Below are 18,572 nucleotides of genomic sequence, written 5' to 3' on the forward strand. Positions count from 1 at the left end.
GGGACATTTAAGCGACTCTTAAACAGGCACATGGACAGCAGTAAATTGAAGGGGTGTAGGTTAGGTTGATCTTAGATTAGGATAAATGGTCGGCCAACATCGTGGGCTGAAGGGCCTGTACTGTGCTGTACTGTTCTATGAATGGAATGCAGAAGAAGGCATGACCGGAATCTTGCCCCACTCCCAATTCTCTGCAGTGCCAGCGGGGAAATGTGCCAGCCCAGAACACGTCTGGAACAAGGTGGCATCCAGAATTTGGGACTCACCTGAACAATGCCTGGGGCTACCCCAGGAGCTTTGGATGGAGATTGCCAGCAAGTCTGGAAACCCACCCCCTGAACATCACATCAGTGGGTGGGGGGAATATCTATGGGTGGATCTTCCAGACTCAGTGTCTTCGAACAGTCCACTTTGCAGCCTCAGAATGTTCCTGAAGATCCATCTTCTGTCTCAGGAGGTCCATCTTCTTTCATCGATGGTGAGTCAGTGATGTTGGGTACATTTTTGTTAAGTTAGAATCAAAAGACATGGCATGGTTTCCTGCTGGCCTCTACAGTGGGAAGCATTCCACGTCCCCCCCACCACAGGACTTAGTCCCAAATGGAAGAATTCCACGCTTTCTGATGAATCTTACTAGTTTTTCCTGCTTGTGGGGTGGTGGAGGTGGGGGTGGGGCGGGGGGGGGGGGGGGGGGGGGCGGTGGGTGGTGGTAAGATAACATTGTAGATAGTGGCCAGTGAAATCTATGTCATCACTGCATTTTTGTGAATGAGTATTGAATGATTCAGTGGATGAAAATTAATTTTGATCTACAGTTAGGGCTACAAGCAAGGTCCATTGCTTTTGACAGTAAAAATGTTTGAATAATTTCAGAAGCATTTGGATATGTGATGGCAGAATTTTAGGGATTCTCCAGCCTGCCAGCTGTATGTTCCTCAGTTCTGCGCCCTTGCCAGCAGCAGGATGCCATTCCCAACACCTGCCAAAAGGATTTCCCATTGTGGCCACCCTACGCCACCGGGAAACCGGCGGGCGTGGGCGCACCTCCGGCACAATGGAGAATCCTGCTGGCAGAGAATCCAGTTCAGGGTATTTCCAATTGGATGAGCTAAGAGAGTAAAACAGCATCTCTCAACTCTCTTGTGTTCTTGTGATCTGCAGGATTTAAATAAAAATGCTCTGAGGTGAAATATGTAGCTTTATCGTCACATACATTCCACTTAATTTAGATATCAACATGGCAGCATACCAACTAAAACGTGACAACCCTGTCATCTTCCCATCCTTAACAGTTATTCAGCAGTCACACTTTCACTAAATGGGTGCAAAACACTTGCCACGTGCTGTGCCCAGAGCTTCTGGAACAGTGCTCCCTCTACTCTGAATAGCGACTAAAGTAACAAATACAATTAATTGAGAAGAAGAGGCAATTTGCAACAGTCCTTGCAAAATTCAGAAAGGGACAGGCTCAGCTTAGAGTTATCTTGTTTGAAAGTAAAGAAAAAAAGGATTTGTGCTTATGCAGACCTTGCATAGTAAAATGGCAGGAGTTCATGGCACCATGGGACCGTATAATGAAAGCACCGAGCACTGGAGCTCATACACTGAAAGGTTCTTTGTCCAGGCAAACAAAATTTTGGGTAACATGGTAGTCCCGACTTTCCTGGGCACGATCGTGGGGAGGGACCTTTCAGCCTCCTGTGAAGTCTGGTGCAACCAGAAAAACCACGCTTGAAAACCTACGGCGAGATTGTGGAGATATTACAGGGCCATAATAGGGCAGTTGCCCTATTATGTATTTTCTTTTTTTCCCTTTTCTTCTCATGTACTTAATGATCTGTTGAGCTGCTCGCAGAAAAATACTTTTCACTGTACCTCGGTACACGTGACAATAAACAAATCCAATCCAATCCAATCCATTTCTCACCTAAATCCTTGGTCATTGCCGAGAGGTTCAGGTTCCACAAACGTAACCAGCACGAAGGCAAATCAATCACATCAATTCGTAGCTACTTTAAATAAATTTGCACGATTCTGTGAATTTGGTGATGTCCTGAATGACACCATTAGAGACAGATGTATGTGGGCTAAGAAGCAAAGCTATTCGGGAAAGACTGTTAACAGGGAGCAACCTAGACCTAAAGAAAACTTTAGAAGTTGTGATCTCTGTGGATCTAGCAGCTAAGGAAGCGCACCAATTAAGTTTGAGCCCTAAATTCCATAAAATGCCAGATGAGACCGGAAACAGACACAGTTTCCAAATTGCCGTTGATGTACAAAAACAGGCTCGCAGCAAGCTGGCGTAAAGATGCGAAATGCAAGAATTGTGGTAAAAGGGGGCACATCAAATCTGCAAGCTGGAGAAAGAAACAAGTCCCAAACAAGAACTATAAAAAGCAAGAACCGAATACATCAAGTGAAAAATTGGAATGAGGGAGGAGTACCCATGTGATACACAAAGGACCAGAGTCACAGTCGGGTCACAAACTGTCATTGAATGTACTGGCCACCAATGTCACATCTTTTCTGGAGAGACAACCAATGAAAATGGAGGGGAACACTGGCACAGCCCTTTGTTGATCCTAAAAACTGTTTACCAAGAGAACCTACAACATATCGCCTTGAAACCCTCAAAGATAATACTCAATACCTATAACCGAGAAGTGGTTCTGTTAAGCGGCCATCTCGAGGTAAATGCGCAGCTAAACAGACAAACTGCAGACTTGTCGCTGCAAATTGATAAAGGTAACTATCCAGCCCTAATGGGGACAACCTGGCGGGAGAGAATCAGCTAAACTGAATCTCATGTCAGAGTCTGAAGCAGGACCAACCAAAAGCCTAAAGCAGCAGAAAGTAGCAGCTGCTGAAAAAGCTCGAAAAGCAGCTGTGGTCAAGGCTCAGATTAGTTGTGTGGGACCAAGATGACAAAGCTCCAGCGTACTGTCATAAATGTGGTTCAGGATCAAGAAACAAAGGATGAAGAGCTTATGGGCGATGCATATGAATGCTTTGAAAAAGATGAAGCACAACAGTACATTGAAAAATTCAGCGAGGATGTCCGGAATGCATTTACATGCTCCTTTTGTAAATTCCAAACCATAGAAGAACAAGAATGCACTGCCTGTGGAAGTAGTTGAGTCGGAAACATTAGGGACCTTCAAGCAGCTATTGGAGAGGTACATGGATCACGGTAGAATGATATAGTGTAGATTAATTTGTTCTTAAGGGCAGCACAGTAGCATTGTGGATAGCACAATTGCTTCACAGCTCCAGGGTCCCAGGTTCGATTCTGGCTTGGGTCACTGTCTGTGCGGAGTCTGCACATCCTCCCCGTGTGTGCGTGGGTTTCCTCCGGGTGCTCCGGTTTCCTCCCACAGTCCAAAGATGTGCAGGTTAGGTGGATTGGCCATGATAAATTGCCCTTAGTGTCCAAAATTGCCCTTAGTTTTGGGTGGGGTTACTGGGTAATGGGGATAGGGTGGAGGTGTGGGTTTGGGTAGGGTGCTCTTTCCAAGAGCCGGTGCAGACTCGATGGGCCGAATGGCCTCCTTCAGCACTGTAAATTCTATGACTCTATACCAACAGCAAGAAGAATTACCCTAACCTGACTTTGCTTAACTAACCAACCCCAAAGGCTAAAATTGCTAAGTTCTTAAAGAGTGAGAGCTCTTTTGGAAATCCTCAGGAGCAACGGCTTCAACTAGATAGTTTAGAAGTTGCATTCCAGAAACAAGACTTAAAACGTGAAGGTGAATGCAATGAGAATGAAATCTCGAGGGGACAGTCAGGGTCTGACGGAGGCATACCATAATCTGGAGAAAAGACTGCAGAGACTGTGCCGCAAGATTCAGGTAAACGTAGCCCTGCAATGAGCCTGGAGAGAAAGCGGTTGACAGCTAAAACACAGATCGACAGCCTGGGGCAAGAACAAAAGAAGTAGCCTCTGAAGCAGCCAAATCAGGCCTGGTGATGTGAGAACAGGGCTAAATGTTGTGTTTTTCCAGAAAGGTCAGGAAATATTGGCAAGGAACTGTACCACCAATGAGAAATGGATGCTTACCGCCTTAGCACAGACAGTATTGTTCTCCTGCACTGTTCAAACCCAGGGTGATGTAATGTGGAGAAGACATGCTGATCAACTTTTAACAACTAGAACTAATTTGGCAGAGACAGAGCCAACCAAGTATTTGCAACAAACTGTGCCAAGTGAAGACCTGTACATACCTGAGAACCTGACAATACCTGAAACAACCGGGGAAGACAATACCCCAGCTGAAGACACTTCAACACTGAGTCAAGCTCTCAACACTACCTTGACTCCAGTTGAGATGACTACGGCCAAAGTCCAAACTAAACCAAAACTATCAGACGTTACAGTCAACACGAAAAAGCAGATGTCTGAGGTTCATCGACAACCATACAACAATCAACGTCCTCTGAGATGTCTTAACTTATTGACTTGTGTTTGTTAATTCTTCATATCATAAATTTTGATTGTTAATGTTATATTGTGGTTCATTGCAACAATCTTTAGCATAAAGGGGGAGGAAAGTGTTGTGTATTCATGTTTGTTCCCAGCTGGAACAAGGTCACTTTAAGAGTTTGGTCATGTGACTTATTGATGATGTCATCGGCTGTTTGGGTGGGCTAACAGTCTGTCTATCTTTACAGCCTGTTGAGTAAACACTTTTCTATTAAAGCTCTTGCTTTTTTGTACCTTCGTGGTCTGGAAGTTTTTCTTTAAAAATACCACATTAGGTATGACTCCAACCAATGGCGCATTTTCCCCTGATTCCCAATGACTCCAGTTTTGCTTGGGTTCCTTGATGCCAGACTCGTCAAATGCTGCCTTCCTGTCAAGGGTATTGACTCTTACTTCTTGAGTTCAGCTCTTACGTTCATGTTTGGACCAAGGCTGCAATGAAGTCAGGAGCTTAGTGTCCCTGATGGAACCCAAACTGAGCATTGGTGAATTGGTTATTGCTGAGCAAGTGTTGCTTGATATCACTTTTCTGATTATCAAGATTAGACTGATGGGTTGGTAATTTGTCGGGTAGATTTGTCCTTTTTGTGGAAAGGATGTACCCTTTATAATTTTGCACATTGACAGATAGATGCCAGTGTTATAGCAATGTCCAAACAGCTCTGTGAAGTGTGTCAAAAAATTGGCACTAATTCCCAATCTGGATCTTCAATGCTGTTGGATACTTTCAGGGATTCATTTCAAAATCATCCTTGAATGTTGCTGATTATCTTCATCCACTTTTTCTATAGAATTGGAGTTCTGTACAGGCTTTTCAACTTAGAAAAGGAATTCTTGATTCTGTAGGATGTCGTGTTGGGTGTTCCGATGCACAAATGATCCAACACGGCTGTAGATGGGACAACTCTGTTTTATTGTCTTAAACAATAACAACTGCTAACTGCTGGCTGAGGTTCGTGCTTCACCAGCTAACCTGTGGACCCAGCCCTATCACTATCTTGGTGAGGCACTCAGCATATGGTCAATGTCTGAGTGGCACACTGTGAGCTCTGTGCTCTGAGCTATCTCCTGGTAGAATGAGCGGGAACTGTGGTGTTCCCTGTATTATAGTGCGTGTGCTCTCACTGGTGATTGGCTGCGATGTTGTGTGTGTGTTGGTTGGTCCAACTACCTGTCCATCAGTGTGTGTGTGATTGCACCATGATATGCTGATGTGGATATCATGACATAGGACATACAGGGTGGGATTCTCTGTTGGGAAACTGGGAAAGGCGATTGGACAGAGAATAGGTTCTGATGCCAAAATTGCAGTAGGCGCCGATATGACGGCAAATCATGATTGTCCGTCACTTCGACAGCGGTGCAAATGTGTTCCGGAACGCACGTACAGTAAACACTAATTGCATATCATTAGCGGGCCCAACCCAGTTTTCTCCAGGGCCTCCCTCATGTAGCCCGGTGAATCTGGTTGGGCATGGGGGTATGCACCATGCTAACATGTCAGCCTTTCACCCCCTGCAGGCAATGGATATTGGAATTCAACCAGCAATGATGGCCTTCCTGCTGGCCTGCCTTAGTCTGCTTTAAAAGCCAGCGATTTAGCCCAGTGAGCTAAACCAGCCCCGAATAATAGTTAATCATATTTGTTTGCATTTCGCCGTGATATCCAATTGTAATCTTACATCATCGAAACCCTTGAGTGTTTAAGTTAATTAATAACCAGCTTTGTTCATTTACAAAACCATATGTTCTTTGATCACTTCAACTACAAAGACCTCGCCATCCATGCGTACAGAGAACATTACATGGGCCACTCTGGAGGGACCTCCAGTATGATGATGAGAGGGTCGCCCGCATTGTGGCGGCCTGCTGCATCCTCCACAACATCACACAGCAGACGTGTTGAGGAGGAGGAGGAATGCCAGACCTCCTCCAATGAGGAGGATGCGGAGGAGGGTGGGCAGGCCATGGAGCCCAGGCAGGCACGGGAGGCTGCACAATGTGTGTGCCAGGGCCGGCGCACATGGGACGTTCTGATCACCTCCAGGTTCACCGACTAGGGGTGTGTGGAGAGGGGGAACTGGCCAGCGGCACGAACACCTCATCCCAATCCCACACTCCCTCACTATCCCCCCCCCTCCCCTGCCCCGGCCACCCCCGCCTGCAACTCCCTCCGTGATACATACCTGTTGCACTAAGGGTGTGGGCCCCGAGTTGGCAGTAATATTGGGCCTGGTCCATGGGATGGAGGGTGATGACACTCCGCTTCGCGATGAGCTGTGGTGCTCCGCATCGTATGGCGGCATCTGACTCCTGCCCGTGGCAGCACCTTCCACCTGGTGATTCCTGCATGCGAGCTGGCCATTCCGTCACATGGTCACAACGGATCCATGGGGTGGCGATGGTGGGGACAGTCGGGGCGGGGGTGTATGGAACCCACAGAGTCTGCCCATTTCTCTCCCCACCCCCCATCCCCAGCTAGCCCTGACTAGCTCACCCCTCACACCCATCAGACAGAGCACCAAGGTAGGTTGCAACAGTGGTAACAGGTGTTCAATGTGAATGAATATATGCAGATTTGTGCCCTCGCACCTATACCTAAACGTGTCCTGCACTCATGCCAATTTAACTTGTGTCTAATTTTCTGGCCTTACAGGCCCTAACGCCACGTTGTGGTAGATTCCCAGATGTTCCAGCAGAGGTGCAGAAGGCCTGCTGTGATTCCCGCCCTGTGACCGTTGGCGGGCGTCTTCTGGGACAACCGGGCCTGAATCGGCCCAGCTGCTGCTCGGGTGTCTGGGGTGGCATGCTGCCACCCCGTTCTGCCCGCTGCCCACCAGATGTGCCAGGGACAGGAGGGGGGGGGAGTCCAAGGTGCTGCGGTGTTCCGGAACCTCCCCTGCAGGAGTTACCTGCATGGGCCGCATGACCGCCTCCTCCCTCTAGCTGCCCGATGGCACCCGGGCTAGTCCATGGGATGGGGGTGTGAAGGGAGCTATCCCGAGGCTCCGCGGCTACCTGACATTGCCAACCATTGAGGCCACTCTCTGGTCTCGACCAGGGTCCGCCGCTCGTGGCCAATGAGCACAAGTAGCGGACCATCTGTCTGGGACTGCGCCACATTACGCAGCGACTGTGTCACCACCTTCTGGGTTTGTGTCACAATCAGCCAGTGACTGCACCATCTCCCGCTTGGACTGGGCCACCTTCCTCTGTGTCTGCGTCATGTTGGTTAGCGCCTGGGCAATGCCACCGACGTTCCCAGCCATGACCTGCTGTGACTGGGCCACGCTCAGGAGCGCTGCTGCGATTTCCAGGTCGCTCGGGAACATGGTCGCCTGTGAGGCAGCAACCCTGTCCTGGGACTCGGCCAGCGGCTGCACAGAATGCCCCAGGCCTTGGACATACTGATCCATAGCCAAAATCGTCGCTCCCAATGCCTTCACTGCAGGCATGTGGTGTTGGCCTGGGTGGCACACATTGTCAGCACCACCCCATGCTGCTGCATGTGGTTGGACTCCTCCAACTGCACCTGCAGGTACTGCATGCTCACCGACAACCCCTCATGCAGTCCCTGGCTCTGCGACTGCATCTTCACTATGGGTGGGACTGTTTGATTCAGAAACCCGAGACCTGTCTGGCCGGCAGCTAGACCCTGGGATTGGCTTGCCCTCTGACCGTCTGCCCCCTTCGGTGCTCCAACTTCCACCTGCTGTATCGGATCAATTGTGTGATGCGCACCTGACAGTGTCCCAGGAGCGTCTTCACTGACATGCCCAACCGAGGTGAGTGCCTCTGGGATGGTGGAGGGTTTGGAGACAGCTGTGACGGAAAATCACTGTCATCCTCCGATCCGGGCTCCAGGGTCTCGATCTCGGGCAGAGGGCTGGTGTCTGAGCTGCTCTTCTCGTCAGTGCTCGGCTCACGGGGTGGGGGGGGGGCACCGGCTGTGGCACTGGTTGGGGGCGGGGGTGCAGATGCCCAATCACTAGCAGGTCCTATAAGACACAAGGCAAGATGCATGATTTGGGGGGGGGGGGGGGGGGGGGGGGGGGAGGTGGGTGGGGGGTGGTGGTGTCGGGCTGAGGGTGGTGTTTGGGGTTTGGCACATGTGTCACAGGGAACCACAACTAGTGGCTCTCACTTCCTCGCCCACGACCAAGCTCCACTTTGGTGACCACCCGTTCCTCCGGGCCGCCAGCCAGGCCCAAGGCCCTCTGCTCGGCCATGGTGAGGGGCCGCCGGTCCGGTGGTCCCACTCCAGTCTCCTCCCGTTCCTGGCAGTTGTCCGTGGCCTTCTCCTGGCGGTAGTGGGGGGGGGGGGGGGGGGGGGGGGGGGGGGGGGGGGGGGGTGGAGCAGAAAATGACAGTGTTAGACAGTCCGACACATGCAGCCCAGGGGGTGGGTAGCTGGTGGCCTCAGTGGCCAGGGCACCTGGCCATGGTGGCCGGTATGGGTGGCCGGCATGTGATGCAGGGAGCGGATTCAGACGTCTTCCTGGTGAAGTGGGGGGTAGGGTTACGGGTGTGTGGGACGACGGTTAATGCCAGGGGCACAGTACTGCCTCCTCACCCTGGCTGCCCTGAGAAGGCTGTGCAGTTTTTTTCCAGCACTGGTGGACTGTGTTGCCCATGGCGCTCATGACCTCTGCCACCTGTGCCCAGACATAGTGAACAGTGGCAGCTGGCAGCCTCCTTTCAGGGACGGGGTACAAGGTCATCTGCCGCTCCTCCACTGCCTCCCAAGAGGGTCTGCAACTCGGCATTGGTAAGCCTCGGGGCTGCTCTCCTCGTTGCCACTTTGTTGGTGAGGATGGTGCATGTGGGGAGTGCAGTGGGTACATGCGGCTGCAGCGTGTCAGTCTCCTGAGTGTCAATCGCGAAACTGGCGAATATGGCACCGTTTCGCATTGGAATCGATTGTGTACCACACGGCGCTGATGCTCGCCCCTTAACAGCGGAATAGGTCCAATTCTTCTGTCATGAAGGTCCACAAATTCTGCATTGGCGTCAACACTTAGTCTCAGAAACAAAGAATCCCACCCACATGTTTCCAATATGAGCTTTCCTTTCTACTGGATTATTGCCTGTAAATCTCCCTAAAGTTGGATTCCTCCTGAACCATATAGCTCACTTTCTGTTGGCTGCAACATTACATTAGTAACCACGATTCTTTGTCTGATAAAACCATTACACTGGTTCCAGTATTCAGTTTAAAGTTGATGATATGTCCTTTGACACATGTATCTATGTTCCGGAATGATTCATTGAAGTCATTGATCACACCCAGGAAATGTTTTTGTTCATCATCTGATTGGAATTCTTCGACTTCATTAATAGCCTCCTATGTGACAACTTTTTCTTGACCTGTAAAGTTGGAATCATAGAATCCATACAGTGCAGAAGAGGTTCTATTGTGGCACATCTTCCCGAAATGGCCAATTGTGTTGCAGAGAAGGCATTGTGAAGTGTTTGCAGGACACTCTCCATACCTGTGGGTCTATCTGTCACCACAATGCTGGCAGGGTTTGATGGTGTCTTGTACTTTCCCTCCAAATTGTACCTTCTTTTCTGATGGTTCTTCACCATTTCTTAAGGAACTGTCTGGTTACAGGAGGTTTCCAGAGCCATCTCTCCTAGTCTCACCTGCTGTATTGTTTCTTTCTAAATGTGGGTTTTCCGCAGACTGCAGTAGGTCTGACAAGCAGTCACCAATTACACCGGCTACAATGCAGTGTCGTATTAATTCTGTTTTTAATTTCTGTACTCGCATCCTTCAGCCAACTTGTAAAGATCATTAATAAAGCTATCCATTGGTTCACGTGGTTTTGGGATCCTTTTGTTCAATTTGGTCCTTTCTTGAATTGCTCCTTAAGTTGAAATAATTATCATAGGCTTGTAAAGCTTCTTCAAATTTATCAGAGGTTTCATTGGTGCCCTATCTTACAATACCAGGGTGGCACAGTGGTTAGCACTGCTTCCACACAGCGTCAAGGACCCGAGTTCAATTCCTGCCTCGGGTGACTGTGTGGAGTTTGCACTTTCCCGCCGAGTCTGTGTGTGTTTCCTCCGGGTGCTCCAGTTTCCTTCCACAGTCCACAGATGTGCATTGGCCATGCTAAATTGTCTCTTAGTGTTCTAAGATGTGCTGGTTAGGTGGGGTTATGGGGATAGGGTGGAGCAGTGGGCCTCGGTAGGGTGCTCTTTCAGAGGGTCAGTGCAGACTCAATAGGCCAAATGTACACTCTCTGCACTGTAGAGATTTTATAACATCACTGGCTACTGCTCCTATGAAGTAAAGTAATGTGTTGGTTTGTTCAACTTCAGACTTATTACCGAGTCCTGACGCAATTTGGAAACTTTTTCCAAAATGCTAATTTTTGAGTTTCATTTCATTCTTACAGGTAACATATATATTTAGAAACCATGACTTTTCTAAGTTTATCGGTCATTTGCCTGAAGTTTTAAATTTTCCTCCCAGTAATAGAAGATTGAAAATCATACCTGGAAAAGAGGTGCAAAATAGCAAAACTGGGTAAGACACGGTTGAAGAACTCCAAAGCTGCTCCATAGATGGAGTGGAGGCAAGAAGAGTTAGAACATCAATTGTTCAAATCATTCAGGGCTGCATCACAGCACACGGTGGTCCATGAAGAAATCTCTGATCCAGGAAAAGTAGGCTTCCGGTTGCTGAAGCTGTCATAAATATTTATTTCTCAAACTCTGCAAAGCCTTTAAAAAGTAAGTCTTTGCCGTCATTGCAATAGGCTCTTCACTCTTTTCCCCAGGAGCGTTGAGTATTTGCAGCTACTTTCGTTTTCGTTTCTGCTGCCTCGTGGTCACCCTATATAACAGCACTGACCTTGAACCTGGGCTGCAAGGTTTATTGAAACTCACACTTGCAAGGAATATGATTTTTCCAGTGCTGACTATTAAGTGCACCTTTAAAATTAAGTTCCTTTTGCCCTTTTTAAACTTTGCTCACCGGCTCCACAATCTTTTCTTGCTTGGATTTCTTCAACTGTATCCTTACCGAGTTTTGCTATATTGCACCACTTTTCCAGGTCAGATTTGCATTTTTCTTTAAAATTGATTTTTCAAGGTTTTGGCGGTCCTTCGTAGCTGCCACCATGTTGCATATTGGTTGGACTAACTGAGGAATGATTGTTGAGACATTGTTATATCTGAACAATAACTGGTTTATTGGATATAACTGAATTATACACAGATATTCATGACTAGTTATTACTCTGCTGAAGCTACAAACGTTAGCCATGTGTATCTTACATCATCATTATGGGAGGTGCTATTTACACAGTCCCCCACATTAACTTTTATGACCCTAATTACTACACATTCACACCACTCAATGCATTTTAATGGTGAGACAGTCAATGAGATGTTGTTTTCATGAAGCTGACAGCGGACTGCTGCAGTTTCAAACAGCAACTTTTGGATTTCTACTTTTAACCATGTGTCCCCCCTTCACATGAAGCTGCTGTTTAGAATGATAGCAAAATTTGGCCTGTCATATTTAATGTGCCAAAATTATAGTTTGTTGGCTTCAAATTAAAATTTTCAGAACATCTGTAAGATAAAGAAGGACTTAAAGAAGAACAATAGCATATGTTTCCCTCAGGCCCCAATTGTTTATACTGATTAGCATTTGTCTACCCTGGTTATGTTGTTTTGGTGCATGTTAGTGAGATCCCCTGGAGATTTCATTGTAAATTGCCAATGACAAAGCCAACATAAAAACCAGTGTTACTTTCAGAGTAATCCTGGAGCGAGTTTACTGCCAAACTGATCAAAGACCATTTGTAATGAAACGACCTATGATTTGAAGTTGATTGACATTGTCTGAGGGATCTCGATTCAGTTACCACAACGATAAGTCGCTTACCTTACAAAACTGCTATTGTCCACTCCAGGGGTCAGGCCAGACTGGGTTGTGTTATTCCAACCTTTTTCCATAATGGAGCCAATCCAATTAACTTCAGTTAGAAAATACTTATTTTCAATTAGTCCAACAGACAAGCTCAGAATGCAATGGCCTCAATAATGCTTGAAGACTTTATTGGGAAAAGTACAATAATATTATTGAGCAACCGGAAAAATTACATAATTTCTATGAAAGGAAGGTTATGTGGCTGAGGTATTCATAATACTTACAAAAAGTAACCGGATGTAAGCTCTGCGGATAGAGCCTGGTAAATGAGTGTGACATTGAACTGTGTTTCTCAGTGCCCAAAATCTCTATTTATTCCAGATTTGCAATAGAAAAGCATCACTTGAAAATTGTTTTCAACATTGTTAGCGGTTGCTTAGGACTTTTCATAATGAGTTAATTTTACTTTTCTGTAACAGCAATGCATTTTGCAACCGGTAATTAATCACACTTTTAAATGCAATTTATCATGTTACAACTATGGAACATGTAAAATGGTGCCGAAATTAATAGGAAATTACAAGTTGGTTGGTCTTTGATTGTGATTGATTCTAATTATATTAACTGGACAAGATATAAATACTGTGGTACAAGAGCAGGTAAGAGGCAAGGAAATCTGTGGCAAGTAACTCACCTCCTGACTCCAAAATTCCTGTCCCACCATCTACAAGACACAAGACAGGAGTGTGATGAAATACTCTCCACTTGCCTGCACGAGTGCAGCTCCAACAGTAATCAATAGCTTAACACCATCTAGAAAACAGCAAGCCCACTTGGGGCACCCCATCCACCACCTTAAACACCCACTCCCTCCACCACCAACGCACAGTGGCAGCTGTTGTGTACCATCGACAAGATGCAGCGCAGCAACTCACCAAGACTCCTTCCAAGCCTAGAATATTCACCACGAAGAAGAGTAAGGATAGCAACGGGTTGAGAACACCACCGCCTGCAGGTTCCCTTCCAAGTCACTCACCAACCTGACTTGGAACAAGATCTCCATTCCTTCACTGGCACTGGATCAAAATCCTGAGCATTCCCCCCGAACAGCTCTGTGGATGCACCAATATGAGATGGACTGGCTGGGGATCACGAAGGCAGGTTCATCACCAGCTTCATTGGGTCAATTAGGGGTAGACAATAAATGCTGGCTTTGCCAATGATGATCACATCACAAGAACAAATAAAAACTTTAACCATTTTATAATCTATTCTGTTGAAAAGTTGCTGTTCTTATTTTAAAACAGATAATGACTTGGAATGTCAGCGGTTAAAGAAAATCTGCTGCTGACTTACTTATTTTTATTTACATTCAAGCAGTGCAAGTTTAAAGTTTAAAGTCTGAAATTTGTAAGTGTTATTAAATATACACCTATCTTTTATACTAAATTGTGAACTGATGTTTTGTATAATAGAATCAGAGAATCCTTACAGTGCAGAAGGAGGCCATTCGGCGCACAGAGTCTGCACCGATCCTTCGAATTAGCACTTTATCCATGTCCACTCCCCCCCTATCCCTGTAACCTAAACACCACACCCCGGACATGAAGGGGCAATTTATCATGGCCAATCCACTCACCGAACATGCACATCTTTGGGACAAAACCGGAGCACCCGGAGGAAACCTGCAAAAACTAACCACTGAGCCACCGTCCACCCAGAATATTACTAACAGGAACAGAATATTCAGGTTATTGCTTGCAGAATGAAACTTTGTAATATTAAATATTAAAATATAGGCCTTTCTCTGTCGCTCACCATTTCCTGAACAGCTTTTTGGAATTGTACTATTCAATATTCAAATTTTGCTGCAGTATTTGACCACTAGGTGTCTTACGAATACATAGAGAAATTTATTTTCCAACAAACATGCTGCTAATAGAATGTCCTTTCAGTGTATTTTGTTTCAAAGTATAACAAATATTCTTCTCCAAAGCAAAGCTAATGGAAATTGTAGCCAATGTTTACCACTATTAACATGATGGATATTTGGTGCTATGTCTACTGATTAAAGTCTGAATCCTGGCAAGTGATACTGCTCCCAAAACATCCCAGGTATGAGTTAAATTTTACTAACTTAGTCTCAACATCACAGTCCATGTCCAAATGCAACAGGACCTGGATAATATGCGGGCTTGGGATGATAGATGACAAGTAACATTCATGGCAAACCAATTTCAGGCAATGACTATCTCCAACAAGAGAGAATCTAATCATTGCCCCTTGACATTCAATGGCATTAACATCACTGAATCTCCCCACTATCAACATCCTGGGGCTTACCATTGACCAGAAACTGAATTGAACCAGCCATATGAACTTAAGGCATGGATCGGTACTTGGGACTACGATGTGGTGGCCATCACGGAAACTTTGATAGAAGAGGGGCAGGAATGGTTGCTGGAGGTTCCTGATTATAGATGTTTCAATAAGATTAGGGAGGGTGGTAAAAGAGGTGGGGGAGGGGGGGGGTTTGCATTGGTAATTAGAGATAGTATAACAGCTGTAGAAAGGCAGTTCGAGGAGGATCTGCCTACTGATGTAGTATGGGTTGAAGTCAGAAATAGGAAATGAGCAGTCACCTTGTTGGGAGTTTTATATAGGCCTCCCAATAGCAGCAGAGATGTGGAGAAACAGATTGGGAAACAGATTTTGGAAAGGTGCAGAAGTCACAGGGTAGTAGTCATGGGTGACTTCAACTTCCCAAATATTGAGTGGAAACGCTTTAGATCAAATAGTTTGGATGGGGTGGTGTTTGTGCAGCGTGTCCAGGAAGCTTTTCTAACACAGTAAGTAGATTGTCCGACCAGAGGGGAGGCCATATTGGATTTGGTACTTGGTAATGAACCAGGGCAAGTGATAGATTTGTTAGTGGGGGAGCATTTTGGAGATAGTGACCACAGTTCTGTGACTTTCACTTTAGTAATGGAGAGGGATAGGTTTGTGTAACAGGGCAAGGTTTACAATTGGGGTAGGGTAAATATTATGCTGTCAGACAAGAACTGAAGTGCATAAGTTGGAAACGTAGGCTGTCAGGGAAGGACACAATTGAAATGTGGAACTTGTTCAAGGAACAGATACTACATGTCCTTGATGTGTATGTCCCTGTCAGGCACGGGAGAGATGGTCGAGTGAGGGAACCATGGTTGACAAGAGAGGTTGAATGTCTTGTTAAAAGGAAGAAGGATACTTATGTAAGGCTGAGGAAACAAGATTCAGACAGGGCACTGGAGGGATACAAGATAGCCAGGAGGGAATGGAAGAAAGGGATTAGGAGAGCTAAGAGAGGGCATGAAAAATATTTGGCTGGTAGGATCAAGGAAAACCCCAAGGCCTTTTACATGTATGTGAGAAATATGAGAATGACTAGAGCGAGGGTATGTCCAATCAAGGACAGTAGCGGGAGATTGTGTATTGTGTCTGAAGAGATAGGAGAGGTCTTGAACGAGTACGTTTCTTCAGTATTTACGAATGGGAGGGCCCATATTGTTGGAGAGGACAGTGTGAAACAGACTGGTAAGTTTGAGGAGATACTTGTTAGGAAGGAAGATGTGTTGGGCATTTTGAAAAACATGAGGATAGACAAGTCCACTGGGCCTGACAGGATATATCCAAGGATTCTATGGGAAGCAAGGGATGAAATTGCAGAGCCGTTGGCAATGATCTTTTCGCCCTCACTGTCAACAGGGGTGGTACCAGGGGATTGGTGAGTGGCGAATGTTGTGCCCCTGTTCAAAAAAGGGAATAGGGATAACCCTGGGAATTAGAGGCCAGTTAGTCTTACTTCGGTGGTAGGCAAAGTAATGGAAAGGGTACTGAGGGATAGGATTTCTGAGCATATGGAAAGACACTGCTTGATTAGGGATAGTCAGCACGGATTTGTGAGGGTAGGTCTTGACTCACAAGTCTTATTGAATTCTTTGAGGAGGTGACCAAGCACGTGGATGAAGGTAAAGCAGTGGATGTAGTGTACATGGATTTTAGTAAGGCATTTGATAAGGTTCCCCATGGTAGGCTCATGCAGAAAGTAAAGCGCATGGGATAGTGGGAAATTTGGCCAGTTGAATAACAAATTGGCTAGCCAATAGAAGTCAGAGAGTGGTGGTGGATGGCAAATATTCAGCCTGGAGCCCAGTTACCAGTGGCGTACTGCAGGAATCAGTTCTGGGTCCTCTGCTGTTTGTGATTTTCATCAATGACTTGGATGAGGGAGTTGAAGGGTGGGTCAGTAAATTTACAGACGATACGAAGATTGGTGGAGTTGTGGATAGTGAGGAGGGCTGTTGTCGGCTGCAAAGAGACATAGATAGGATGCAGAGCTGGGCTGAGAAGTAGCAGATGAAGCTTAACCCAGAAAAGTGTGAGGTTGTCCATTTTGGAAGAACAAATATGAATGTGGAATACAGGGTTAACGGTAGGGTTCTTGGCAATGTGGAGGAGCAGAGAGATCTTGGGGTCTATGTTCATAGATCTTTGAAAGTTGCCACTCAAGTGGATAGAGCTGTGAAGAAGGCCTATGGTGTGCTGGTGTTCATTCGCAGAGGGATTGAATTTAAGAGCCGTGAGGTGATGATGCAACTGTACAAAACCTTGGTAAGGCCACATTTGGAGTACTGTGTGCAGTTCTGGTCGCCTCATTTTAGGAAGGATGTGGAAGCTTTGGAAAAGGTGCAAAGGAGATTTACCAGGATGTTGCCTGGAATGGAAAGTAGGTCCTACGAGGAAAGGTTGAGGATGCTAGGCCTTTTCTCATTAGAACGGAGAAGGATGAGGGGCGACTTGATAAAGGTTTATAAGATGATCAGGGGAATAGATACAGTAGACAGTCAGAGACTTTTTCCCCGGGTGGAACAAACCATTACAAGGGGACATAAATTTAAGGTGAATGGTGGAAGATATAGGGGGAATGTCAGAGGTAGGTTCTTTACCCAGAGAGTAGTGGGGGCATGGAATGCACTGCCTGTGGAAGTAGTTGAGTTGGAAACATTAGGAACCTTCAAGTGGCTATTGGATAGGTACATGGATTACGGTAGAATGATGGGGGTGTAGATTAATTTGTTCTTAATCTAGGACAAAAGTTCGGCACAACATCATGGGCCGCAGCGCCTGTTCAGTGCTGTATGTTTCTATGTTCTATGTTCTATATGGATACTGTGGCTACAAGAGCAAGTCAGAGGCTAAGAATCCTGCAGTGAGTAACCCACCTCCTGACTTCCCAAATCCTATCCACAAGGCACAATCCAGGAGTGTGATGGAATACTCTCCCCTTGCCTGGATGAGTGCAGCTCCAACAACACTAAAAAAGGACAAGAATCATCAGGCAGAAAATACATGCGAACACCGCCATCCGGAAGTTCCCCTCTAAGTCACTCAATATCCTGACTTGGAAATATACCGCCACCCCTTCACTCTCGCTGGGTCAAAATCCTGTAACTCCCTCCCTAACAGCACTGTGGGTGTACCTACACCACATGAACTGCAGCAGTTCAAGAAGATGGCTCGCCACCCCCTTCTCAAGGGCAATTAGGAATGGGCAATAAACGCTGGCCTGGCCAGTGACGCCCACATGCCATGAGTTAATCTTTAAAAACCACAAGAGGCAAAAACTGCTTGAAAGTACCCCACAACTGTGACACTTTACCTTGCTAAATCATCTCCTGTTTGAACAGCTCAAGGAGCTTTAAAAAATAGCAAAATCTCAATGGGCAAATTGAACAGATTATAATGTAGTCATGAAGGCAAACATTAACATCAAACTGAATCATGTCGGTATGGCGATACCGGTTCTCAAGGTAACTTAGTTATTTTAAGGAAAATATTCATGGAGGAATTGTGTCCTAAGTTTCCCAAGCCCATGTTGGGAATATGAGAAACAAAAGCATACACAGAAGTTAGTTTTGAGACAAATTTGAAAAGCTGCTGTAGTATAAAGATTAATGTGGGACTGGAAACCAATACTGCCCAGTATGATGTGAAGAGTCAAATGATAGTAGACGATGTGCAAGAGTCTGACAGGAGCCAGCAATGCTGTACCTTGGATGTTTATATACATATGGGTTACCATTAAATGGCAGTTATCCGGAGGAGCAGCAGCATTCCAGAGTGCAACTGCAAGAAAGTTGGCGCCAGAACACGTGGTCG

At 46.3% G+C, this 18,572-nt stretch overlaps 1 protein-coding gene across 7 annotated transcripts in view; it reads right to left on the reverse strand.

Annotated features, from left to right (window-relative positions):
- znf536 (zinc finger protein 536) overlaps positions 1–18,572 on the reverse strand; it is a 783,894-nt gene that overhangs the window by 97,852 nt on the left and 667,470 nt on the right. For 6 of the 7 annotated variants that reach the window (XM_072518138.1, XM_072518143.1, XM_072518137.1 and 3 more), the window contains one exon: positions 13,066–13,095. The exons of the other annotated variant lie outside the window; for it this stretch is intronic. In XM_072518138.1, the coding sequence (XP_072374239.1) occupies positions 13,066–13,095 (30 nt within the window). The remainder of the gene's footprint in view (positions 1–13,065; positions 13,096–18,572) is intronic. 7 annotated transcript variants of the gene reach the window in all.

This window comes from Scyliorhinus torazame, chromosome 10 (assembly GCF_047496885.1).
Source record: "Scyliorhinus torazame isolate Kashiwa2021f chromosome 10, sScyTor2.1, whole genome shotgun sequence".
Lineage (NCBI taxonomy): Eukaryota > Metazoa > Chordata > Chondrichthyes > Carcharhiniformes > Scyliorhinidae > Scyliorhinus > Scyliorhinus torazame.